The following is a 12,233-nucleotide window of genomic DNA, read 5'->3' as shown; positions in this document are numbered from 1 at the left end:
AGAATAAGATCACTGATTTGATGTGATGTGGAAGCCATTGTGATAATTTTGATACAAAAGTATCTAGAACAAAGACATTTTCTTTTCTTTTTCTTTTTTACAATACTTCTTGGAGTCTCCATCTGCTGTCCACTAGGACTTTCTAACATATTTCCAGTTTTTGCCACTCATTTTTTAAGACATTAATTTTTCATGCTTGCCCAGTGAAAAACTTAGCATCCAAAGGAACAAAGACACTGTGACATGATGATTTTCTAGTTCTAGTATGGTCATTTGCCATGAGCTGATGTCTAAAGTTTAATGCATTATTTTTTTTTTTTTGAGAAATATTTTCAACCAATGGCATTCGCTCTTGATGATAGCTCTTTATCATCAGACCAAGATATCAATTAGTTTTTAGTGTAAACGGGGATTAAATTCCAGATCTCTTATTCAACCATCAGATACTTTATCAGTTGAGCTAACTGGAACCCACAAAGGTTAATGCATTAGAATAAAGAAAACTAAGACAAAATATTAGTTTCCTGGTTCTCAATGAATGAGGCCTTGATTCTCCCCAGACTCTCTCCACTAGCTCCTTTATGTGAGACAGGTTACACCTTTTTTTTAATCATGAGAATGTATACTTAACATAAGTTTTGAGGAACATCATTCACTTCTTTGTATGCATCTATTTCTTGAAGTTTACTTTAACCATTATTCTAACACTTTAGAAAATGTGGTTGCTGCGGACAGGCATTGGCCCAGGTTGGGGGTTTGGTTATGCTGCAGCCAGAAGTGGGAGGCTCCCGGGAAAATTTCTTCTTTGCAGGAATTGACAAAGTGAGATTCCGTAAACCGGTGATTGCAGGAGACACTTTGGTTATGAGAATGACACTTGTTAAGCTGCAAAAGCGGTTTGGCATAGCAAAGATGGAAGGGAAAGCATATGTTGGAGGTGAGGTGGTATGTGAGGGGGAGTTCTTAATGGCTACTGGGGGTGAATGATGTGCTCAGTTAGTAATGTCTCTGTTTTTCTGTTACCTCCCAATATGTTGTTTTCTGGTTTCCTTTTACTTCTTTTTTTTGGTTGCAAGTTCAATGCTCCTCTTCTGATGTTAAACTCAATGGCTTCCAAAATTTTGTAGTTCTTGGACTTGGTTATTGTTACATTTGGATTTCATTTAGATTTGTAATTTCTTTTGCTGCTAAAGATATTGTTGAATTCACCAATTAGAAAGATGGGTTATAAAACTGACCCACATAGGAATTTTGCTAGGCTGGTTAAGAGTTGCTATTTTTATTTTTTTATGAAATCATATCTCCTTCCAAGATGTACATAATTTAAGTCACTTTTTCTCCCCTCATCGTTTGAATTATAAAAATTAAAACCATCTTTATCATGTACTAAGAAACAAGAAACGTAAACAATTACAGTCCAACAATAATTTTATCTTTTAAAACACACAAAAAACTCAATTCAAATGGAGCAATTTTGGGCTCTGGAGGAGTAATGCAGGTCAATAAAGTTCTCTGACATTTATTGTTCTCTTAAATTTATTTGTCATTTTTCATTCCTCAACAAAGATATGGTTCATATGGATCCTCCCATCCACCAAACCCAATAATAGGGAGGAACCTAGCCTCCCTATTATTATTAAAATGGAAAAATGATATTTCTACATCACATATCTTTGTTTGGACTTTGGACATACAACATTGGCTCATAGCAGCCTTCTCCATTTATCAAACCTAATAGTTATAGGAATCTACCTTTAGCATATTTAAATGTAGAATATTGTTAAAATGGAAAAATCATATTTCTTCATCACATTTCCTTGTTTGGACATACAGCTAAGGGTTATTGTTATTATTATAGGCTCATAGTAGCCTTCTCCATTTACCAAACTCAATAATTATAAGAATTTGCCCTTAGCAGATTTAAATGCAGAATAATTGTTAAAATGGAAAAATGATATTTCTTCATCACATTTTCTTATTTGGACATACAGCTAAGGGTTATTGTTATTATCATAGGCTTATAGCAACCTTCTCCATTTACCAAACCTAATAATTATAAGAACCTAGCCTTAGCATATTTAATTGCAGAATAATTGTTATAATAGAAAAATCATATTTCTTCATCACATTTCCTTGTTTGGACATACAACTAAGGGTTATTGTTATTATCATAGGCTCATAGCAGCCTTCTTTATTTCCCAAACCCAATAATTGTAGGAATCTACCCTCAGCAAAGCAATTATTACAATGGAAATTTCCACGTTAAAACTAGTTTTTTAATTCTTTTTTAAATACAATATACTTTTCATAGGTTGAGTTTCAATAAAATCTACTTGTGGGGTTTACTTTACTATAAAACCCTCAATTAGTTTTTTTTTGGGGGGGGGGGGGGGAATGAAGTAAATGGAAAAATGATATTTCTACATCACATTTATTCGTTTGGACTTTGGACATACATCTAAGGATTATTGTTATTATCATAGGCTCATAGTAACCTTCTCCATTTACCAAACCCAATAATTATAGGAACCTACTCTTAGCAGATTTAAATGTAGAATAACTGTTAAAATGGAAAAATGATATTTCTTCATCACATTTCCTTGTTTGGACATAAAACTAAGAGTCATTGTTATTATCATAGGCTCATAGTAGCCTTCTCCATTGACCAAACCAATAATTTTAGGAACCTATCCTTAGTAGATTTACAAAAAATTAAAAACCATCTTTGTCATGTACTAAGAAAGAAGAAACATAAACAATTACAGTCCAACAATAATTTCATCTTTTAAAACACCACACAAAAAATCAATTCAAATGGAGCAATTTTGGGCTTTGGAGGAGTAATGCATGTCAATAAAGTTCTCTAATATTTATTTGTTGGACATGTAGCTAAGGGTTATTGTTATTATCATTTTCCATTCTTCAACAAGGATATGGTCTAGATCCTGCCATCCACCAAACCCAATAATAGGGAGGAACCTACCCTCTCTAGCTATTATCATTAAAATGGAAAAAAACGATATTTCTGCATCACATTTCTTCTTTGTTTGGACTTTGGACATACATCTAAGGGTTATTGTTATTATCATAGGCTTATAGCAACCTTTGCCATTTAACAAACCCAATCAATATAGGAACCTACCTCAGCAGATTTAAATGTAGAATAATTTTTAAAATGGAAAAATAATATTTCTTCATCATATTTCCTTGTTTAGAAAATACAGCTAAGGGTTATTGTTATTATTATAGGTTCATAGCAGCCTTCTCCATTTACCAAACCCAATAATTATAGGAACATATCCTCAGCAAATTTAAATACAGAATAACTGTTAAAATTAGAAAATGATATTTCCTCATCACATTTTCTTGTTTGGATGTACAACTAAGGGTTATTTTTATTATCATAGGCTTATAGTAGCCTTCTCCATTACCAAATCCAATAATTGTAGAAACCTACCCTCAGCAAAGTAATCGTGGAAAATGATATTTCTACATCAAAACTAGTTTTTATCTTTTCTAATATAATCTAGTTTCAATATCCCATAGTGTGGGGTTTGCTTTACTATAAAACCTCAATTAGTGGGGAGAAAAATGAAGTAAACGAAATCATTAATAATATGGAAACAGAGCCACTCATTAACAAACGATAACATTAGCTAAACCAAACTATATTATATAAATGTGTATGTATTGTATGTGTGTATACATTTTTTTTGCTGAATATATTTATTTCTTTGTTTAATAATAAATAGAGAGATTCGCTTTGTAGGATAGAAGTTGACTCAACCCTCATGTCTCTCCCCTCCCTTTTTCATGGAAGAAATAAAAAAATATGCCTATGGTTGAGTCATTAGGCATAAAATTCAATGATGTAGCCATTGATCTTTTTCTCTAAGCTTCAACGCATTTCTCATAAGCACTTTTGAAACCGATGGTTTAACCTAAATTTTAATTTAAAGAATTTTTTGAACTCTCAAGAATTTGTTCCACTTGAAATTTAACACTAGCAATTTCATTTCAAACCAGTTGACCAGGTTGCAATTTCTCTAGTTGTTATGGTCCTCCCATTTTTCAGCTTTGCAAATTATGTTCGAAGAGGATGTAGTAAACAAAGTGCATTGAAAATTTTCATCCATTTGCACATGGAATAATAAAATAAAATAAAAAAGCAACCTCCATTTGATTAGAGCATTTGTACATAATTTTCCTACAATCAGTTGGTTCTTGATATTTTCCTCTCAAATAGCTATTTTGTCTTAATTTACACAGCAACAAATGAGTTTTTCTTTCTTTGATGCAATGTTCAAATCAAGATAGAGAGTATGCGTGAAAGGGCTGTCCCAATTTATGTAAGATTAACATGTCATTGCCATGATAAGAGATTTTAATAGGTAAGCAAGTTGACACCCACCTCTCACTCTAGCATAACATAACCTTTCGAGTAAAGCAAATAAAAAGTATTGCAATGTTATAATTGGTGCGGGGCTCCATCTTTTGCCTCCCAATAATGTGCCTGATGAGTGCAACTACCTTTAGTTTGCCCATAATCAATAGTGGACTCAATGGCATGAGGGACTGAGTCCTTTATGCAGCCATCCTGCCCCCACACCCCCCCCCCCCGGTCTATTTTTGCTTTTATAACGATATTACGGACACACTTATTTCCGCATTCGATTTCACAATTTGCTAACTAGTGTGATGGTGAGTGATCGATCAAAAGTAATGGTTCTATGTAAACAAAACTGTCCGTAAAGTGTTCATTACTCACAATTGCACGTTAGAATGATGCAAAATTAGGTGTGAAATTGTGTGTTTTGAAAAAAGTATTCTTGCTTTTAATGTGGCAGGAAACATCAATTATTAACCCTCCCCCTCTATAAATCCAAATATCTTGCTCAAGAACCACACACCTGTATAGCTTTTGTAAGTGCGTTGGTACTTGGTATCGCTATTCTCTACATCTAGCAGAATATATATACAAAAAGTTCTGCATTGCATGTCCACCATTAGGTCATCCTTTTAACTCCCACATACTTGCAGCTGTATGCAAGTATATATATATATGACAATACATTTGTGGATCTATACGTGGCCTGGCCTCAGATGTCACACTTTCAAGGAGATTGCTATCACTAAAAAGAGATGCAAATATGTGAGACAGTCATGATTGTATTTTAACTTGCACAGTGACTGCTATTTAGTTCTTATTGCATGACCTTTTCATTAGGGGGAGAAGAACAAAACTTTATTGAAAGAGTAGAAACTATTCTTTAAGCATGCTTGAAAGGTACATAGTAACTCTTTTCCGATTGATAGGAGTCTTTTTGCATTTTTTTTTAAGGAAAACTATAAGAATTTTAATTTATTAATAGAGAAACAGATAGAAGAGTACAAGCTAGGATGAAATACAACACAAAATGCCTGATCTGATAACACAAAATCAGTAATAATCTGTGGGGTATCTAACAAATTCGTATACCTACTACTCATGCAGTCATCAATTATCAATCTTTAATAGTCAACAACCTCCTGATTTAATGGTATTACTGGATTCTTTTCATTAGGAGAACTTAGGTTTCAATTTCCTTCTTCCATTTGTTTTATAAAAGAAGAAAAAAATCTTTAATAGATTTTCATTGTCAAAAAATAAATACAGTTTCCCTCGTCTTTTACCTCAAAAAAAAAAAAAATACAGTTATACAGTTATCTTTAATAGATTTAATAGATTTTCTTGTGTGGCCATTCCAAAATTATAAACCTATCAAATTTTGTCTGTAAACTCTAATTAAATTTATATTCACTTTTACCCGTAATTTTGATCTACAAATTTTGATAAAAGATCTCTTACATTATTTTAAAGTGTCCGTTTAGCAACAACAACAGCAACAACAAAAAATTGGTTGCTTCTTCTCTCAATTTTATATATATATATATATATATAAAACTAGTTTTATTACAATTATTATTATGAAAATAAGCTAACTGTGGTGGATGCGAACAAATATTTAAGATCTAACTCAACACAATGATATTTAATATTATTAATGTAGAATTCCCAATTACATAAACACCCGCAAATTATAACCCTAAGAAAAACCACCCCGTCCAACACTCAGTGTATTTCTCTTAACAATATTCAACTCTTTCCCCTCTCTCACTTTTTTCCTTTCTTGGGATCCCCTTCTTCTCTTCATGATGCTAATAACTATAGAGAAGTTAGGGGCGGACTTTTATTGTGGTAGTGTACCTTATCAAATCATCTTCCATCACCATCAGTTCTAGGAACAGAGGACAGGTTTGGTTCAACTTTCCTACCCCTAGATGAATAGTTCAACATTTATTGTGACTAGTTGGTGAGTGTGTTCATTTAATGCGGAGATGACATCTGCTTTTGCTTTATCGAAGTCTTTCCCTTCATCCTTATTTTGCTCTGTTCAATTTTCGATTGTCATCACTTTAAGCTTCTTTTTCATACCTCAACCGACGGGTTTTAAAAGGTATCAAAAACTATATCTTTTGTTTTACATTTAGCAAATAAGCTACAAGAAACTATGGGATACCAAGCAAAGACAAATTGTATAGATTTTTTTTTTTTGTTTTTTTTGTTTTTTTAGTAAGAAATAATATTTCTTCTATGATATAATGATAAAATACAATGTGGATCTAGTTCATGTCTTTAGGCTTCAAAAAAAAAAAAATTCAGTTTAAAAATAAGATTAGTTATGAGTAATGAGTTAATGACATGACAGGTTTAAAGTTTATCATTAGAAAGTAATAAACCAAACACTAAACAATTGAAAGGTAGAAATAATGGATTCGAATGCTCGAGAGGATTTAAGCTTGACACCTGTAAATATGATTTAGAGAGCATGATGCTGTGGGTCCATCACTTGACGCTGCTACATGCTCTGATTGGTTGGTTTATAAAAACTAATATTTCACTCTTTTATTATTATTATCATCATTAAATGTTGAATTAATTATAAGAAGAAAAGAAACGATGGAATATGAACCAGGTGGACCCATTAAATGGTACATGTAAGTGCATATAATTGTAAGTGCGTAAGTGCTTATTGCTGGGACGTATGAGCAAATTAAAAGAAGCAAAATGCTGAAAATGAGTCACCACCTGCTGCAAGCAGGTGACTGGTTTATCCTTCTGATTTCACACACTCAATTTGGAATCTCTCATTTGCGGGTTTCCCTTTTCTACGTGACTGTGGCAAAAGTCTTGTATGCGGCGCACGAGATACTATCTCATGAGTGTGAGGCCCTGCTACTATCGTGGATAATGAAATTATTTCACATCATATTCAGATTTATATTAGAACTGGAAATTGATAATTTTATTTTTTTAATAGATAGAATAGATTTTCAATTTGTGGTGTAGATAAGATTTAACTGTCAGATCTATTTCTGGACGACAAAAGAGTTTACCAGTTAAACTAACTAGAAATTGATAATTATTGAGCTTTCGTTTTCATATTTCTTAAAATGGGAACCACTAGAGCATGATTTGAAGCATTAAAATCTAGAGAATGGGAACCACTACTATAGTATGATTGTAAGAATTAAAAAGATTGAGAAGACACATATCTACAGCCACAAACACAACATAACAAGTTTCTCCACACACACACACACACACAAAAAACCAATAATCTCTCAATGGCTAACTAAATGATAGCAAGTCCTCCTCAGCTCTTGAAGACCTCAGAAGAAATTGTAGAAATTGTATTGGTCACAAAATGATCCAGAGGGACAAGACAAAGCAAATTTAACCGAGGGAGGGGATTTCATTCATTTCTTGACAAAGCCTTACTTTGTGATCCAACGATCTGAATCTCAGCTTTGAATAGATAAACCATAAACCATATTATTATCATTCTTTTTTAAAGCCATTAGCAGTAATAGGCATTAGGCATTACGTCTTAAAAGGGTTGATTAGGTTTTTGAGTCCGATTCTCTTTTCTAGAAACAAATCATAACAAAATAAAATATCATTTATCTATTTATAATATTCAAGTGTGAATGGTTTGGTTGATTAAGTAGTAAAGTCTCACATCGGATACCAATTACAAGAATGAGTATTGGTTATTAAAGCATAGCTGGATCTTATAGTGTTTTCAATGGAAACATGTAAGATTCAAATCATGAATAAAAAGAATAAGATGGAGAGTTGTTTTGTCAGGTGGGTTTATTCTTATTCTTTTTCACCGATAGGGTGCCCTGAGAGTTTAAAAAGTTGAAACACAACAAAACATGAGAAAATGCCAGACATGCCCAGAAGAGAAAAAGGAGTTGTTGGGGCACAATTCAGGGCTGTCCAACCATTGTCACCCAAATACAGTGTTAGTGTGTGTACGTTTTGTCTAAGTTCACCCCATCCTTGATGGCTCAACGTCAAGGTTATAGTCCTTCACGTACATCATCTTCCATTGCTGCTAGCGAAGGCAAAACACTATTTGAACTTTAAATTAAAGAAGCTGAAGTCTAATAGATAATAATACGCTTTTGGAGTATGTATGTCATCACATACCACTATGAGGTTAAACTTTAAAAGTACAAACAAAAATAAAATTTAAGTGGACCAAAAAAAAAAAAAAAGGTTTTATTATACACATATTCTTACACACACACACACTTGAAACGCATGAAAATCATGATTTCAAGTCTTGATTTTTGAGTTAGAAATTATTCTAATTGATAATATTAATTTGATACCCTTACAAAAAATAAATAGGATTAAATTGTATTTCATGCTCCAAACTTTTGATAATTCAATCAATCTCTTTTGGGCAAAAGATGGGATATCTTGATCAGGGAAGAGAATGGAAAAAATTCATGTGACATAATACATTTGACAACTCACTATATGTCATTCCACGACTTGAAATAATCACGGTTTTAGTTCATTTTAAGTGTGTGTAATAAGGTGCGTTTATTAAAATTTTCCCCCAAAACAAAGGAAAAAAAAAAAAAGGTGAAAAAGAAGTTCCAAGCAACCTTTATAGTATGTTATTGTTATACTTATTATTTTTATTATAGCAGAAAACATTATAAACCTTACGTCATGGGCAAAGTGTACACTCCACTCTAACCTAATCATTATAATAGAGTTGCGAAATAAAGAAAAATATTGTTTACTTGTTTTAAATATGCTAAGACTATATTAGTGGACCAGTTGATCATTGGACCCAATTAGTGGATGACTGTCTAAAATTTACTTTCTTTGGGTAAAATATTTAGGATGTCAACATAATTTGGACTTAGGACTTGGAAAACTACAACCTTATTTGCTTAACTAGTATGAAGGATAAGAGTGATCACACCGCATTTTGTGTATTTAAAAATAAAATTATTATATTGTTTCCTCCACAACTTTTACGCTTAGAAAATATCAAAGTTGATGGAAGATTAAGACCTATTTAAATTTAAATCTATAAAATATTAAAATTTCAGTTTTTTCTAATATAGAAGAATTTTTTATGGATTACAAATTTACAAATTTTCTAATTTATTAATATATATATATATATATATGACAAAACTTAGGTACAATAACTTAGGTACTGTTTCTTAGTTTCCTTTCTTAAAATTCAATCAAGTCATTTTTTTCTCATGGAATAGAAATGTAACTTTAATTAAGTAGCCAAATGGTTGAATTTTAAAAGAGAAACTTAAAAAATAACATTTAAGTATTGTATCTAAATTTTTCCTATATATATATAATATACCATAAATATCCAAATTGGATTTGGTTTTATGATTTTATTTGAATTTAGCACTTTGTTACACTTTTAGTAAATTTGTTGAACTTCCTTTGCTAAAAATTTGCACCCCTTCAACACTTTGTTACACTTTTAGTAAATTTGCTGAACTTCCTTTGCTAAAAACTTGCACCCCAAGTACCCTACCTACCATGTATAGTTAACTTCAAACATGTTTAGAGTCAAAAATTTTCAAAATGTAAGGAGAGAAGGGAGGAAGGAAGGAAAAAAAATAAAATAAAAGTGCTACGTCCATAACACTTTGCTAAAAATTTGCACCCTTTCAACACTTTGTTACACTTTTAGTAAATTTGTCGAACTTCCTTGGCTAAAAACTTGCACCCCAAGTACCCTACCTGCCATGTATAGCTAACTTCAAACATGTTTAGAGTCAATTTTTTTTTTCAAAATGTAAGGAGAAAAAAGAGGAGAAAAAAGTAAAATAAAATAAAAGTGCTACGTTCATAACACTTTCACAATAAATAATGGTAAGTTGTTACTAGTTATAATTTGAGCACACTATTGAAATTATCTTTTTGGCCACTAATAATAACCTGTCACTTAAAATTTTTTATAAAAATACCATGAAAAAGTTGTGAACTTTAATATTTTAAAAATAAATATTAACAAAAAAAAAGCAAAAAGAAATATATCAGAAAAACAAATGAGTATTAAAAATGTGAAAGAAGCTTGACGTGGACATCTTGTACTTGGTGCCCGCAAGCAACGGCCCGGATTCGCTCTGAGCCCTTCTTATTTCGTTTATCTTCACGCCCACCTTCCATTCCATTCAATTCTCACTCCCAACAGTCCATCCTCTCTCTCTCTCTATCTTTTTTCTCTCTGTGATATCAAAAATTGTTTCCATTTCAAATGGACTTGTTTCATAGCTATGATTAAAAACTACAAAATCTAAAGCTATATTCATGTGTCAGTGAGTCTGTGTGTATGTTTCTTTGTACTCCATAGTATAGAGAGCTGTAGAGGCCAAGAAGAAGAAGAAGAAGATCAAGAAGATGTTGCTGGGAAAGCGTCCACGGCCTCCAATAAAGAGAACAACGAGCATGACTGGGATCACCGTGGATCCAAGCATGTTGGAACCCCAGGACCCGTCTGATCATCATCACCACCACCCCATGATCACAGACTCATCATCATCATCACTGCAGCCTCCAGCTGATCAGACCATGAACATGAATATGAACATGAACATGATGAACTTTGCTCCAAACCCAAATGGATATGAGTACGAGTACGACTATCGCTTTGTAGCCATGGTGTCACCTAGAGGCACAATAAGCCATAGAACTAGAAGCAACTCTGGTGAATTCATGAACGACCCTCACTTTCTCCACACCTGTGGCCTCTGCAAACGCCGCCTCCCTCCTGGCAGAGACATCTACATGTATAGGTACAAATATATCAATCTCTCTTTTTTCATATAGCAAAAATGTTCATTGAGTTTGATTTTTGTAAAACTAGTATTAGAATAACACAAATTAATTTTACTACATTAGTTTTGTTTTTGAAGTAAAATTTGTTAAAACTTTAATATTTTTCATTTGCTTATTGTTTTTTGTTATATAAAAAAAGCTTTTGGTGCTATGGTGGTGGGGATCTTGTTTAAGAATTTCCATGTTCCTGGTTATAGATGTGTAAACAAACCAAGCCTAGGTAGCTCCTTAAATTTGTCCATGTCTTCCAATTGGTATACATGCAAATATTGTTTATATTATATGGAGGAGAATCTGATATAGTTGGTTTTGAATATAGCCTGAACTTGGGAATAATTCTATTTTTATTTTTAACTTCACAGCTGGAACCATTCTTTATATATACATATATATTTGCTGGATCCAAAAACCAGCAAAGGATTACAAGTATATTTATTATAAATATTAATACTGTTGCTCCTCACGCTTCTCGAATCTCAAACTCTTTATTTTGTTTTTTCTATGTTTCTTCTATCTCTCTCTCTGAGTTTGGTTTCATAATTATATGGAAGAATTATTTTATAAAGGATTCATGTTGGTTGCATTATTTTAATGATGAATTTTTTCTGGGTGAAAAATAATTACAGGGGGGATACAGCGTTTTGTAGCTTAGAGTGCAGGGAGCAACAAATTAAGCAAGATGAGAGAAAAGAAAAGTGCAGGACTAGTGTGGCCTCAAAGAAAGAAGGGTCATCATCCACGGCATCCACTAAGGCTTCAAGTAAAAGTGAGACTGTGGCTGCTGCTTAAAGGCTAATACACAGTGTGTGCCAATAATGCAACGGTTGCTACTTACTATATGTGTAAAATTTTGTAAAAAATGCTCAATTAAGTGCTCTGTTTCTTTTAGGTTGATATGATGGGGGAGGAGAAGGTGGGGGTTTGAGCAAAGACATGAGCACAGCAAAAAATTGTCATTACCTCTAGATAATCACTTGAACGCCAATGAAATGATCTATTGTTGTGTGGA

General features: G+C 32.6%; 1 protein-coding gene across 1 annotated transcript; it reads left to right on the top strand.

Moving 5' to 3' along the window:
* Nucleotides 1-10,544: 10,544 nt before the first annotated feature.
* LOC111985055 (FCS-Like Zinc finger 5) lies at nucleotides 10,545-12,233 on the top strand. Its single transcript, XM_024016683.2, has 2 exons — nucleotides 10,545-11,181; nucleotides 11,851-12,233. Exons 1-2 carry the CDS (start codon nucleotides 10,787-10,789, stop codon nucleotides 12,011-12,013), a joined length of 558 nt encoding a protein of 185 aa, XP_023872451.1. The 5' UTR covers nucleotides 10,545-10,786; the 3' UTR covers nucleotides 12,014-12,233.

The sequence above is a fragment of the Quercus suber genome, unplaced genomic scaffold, assembly GCF_002906115.3.
Source record: "Quercus suber isolate HL8 unplaced genomic scaffold, Cork oak 2.0 scaffold_31, whole genome shotgun sequence".
Lineage (NCBI taxonomy): Eukaryota > Viridiplantae > Streptophyta > Magnoliopsida > Fagales > Fagaceae > Quercus > Quercus suber.
Note: the sequence above shows the minus strand (reverse complement) of the source record. Positions and strands in the feature narration are given on the sequence as shown.

Bases quoted from the DNA above. Each gene is read 5' to 3' on its own strand.
- LOC111985055 (XM_024016683.2), top strand. From the start codon at position 10,787: ATGTTGCTGGGAAAGCGTCCACGGCCTCCAATAAAGAGAACAACGAGC. The intron at 11,182-11,850 runs GTACAAATATAT...AAATAATTACAG, and splicing joins AGAGACATCTACATGTATAG to GGGGGATACAGCGTTTTGTA.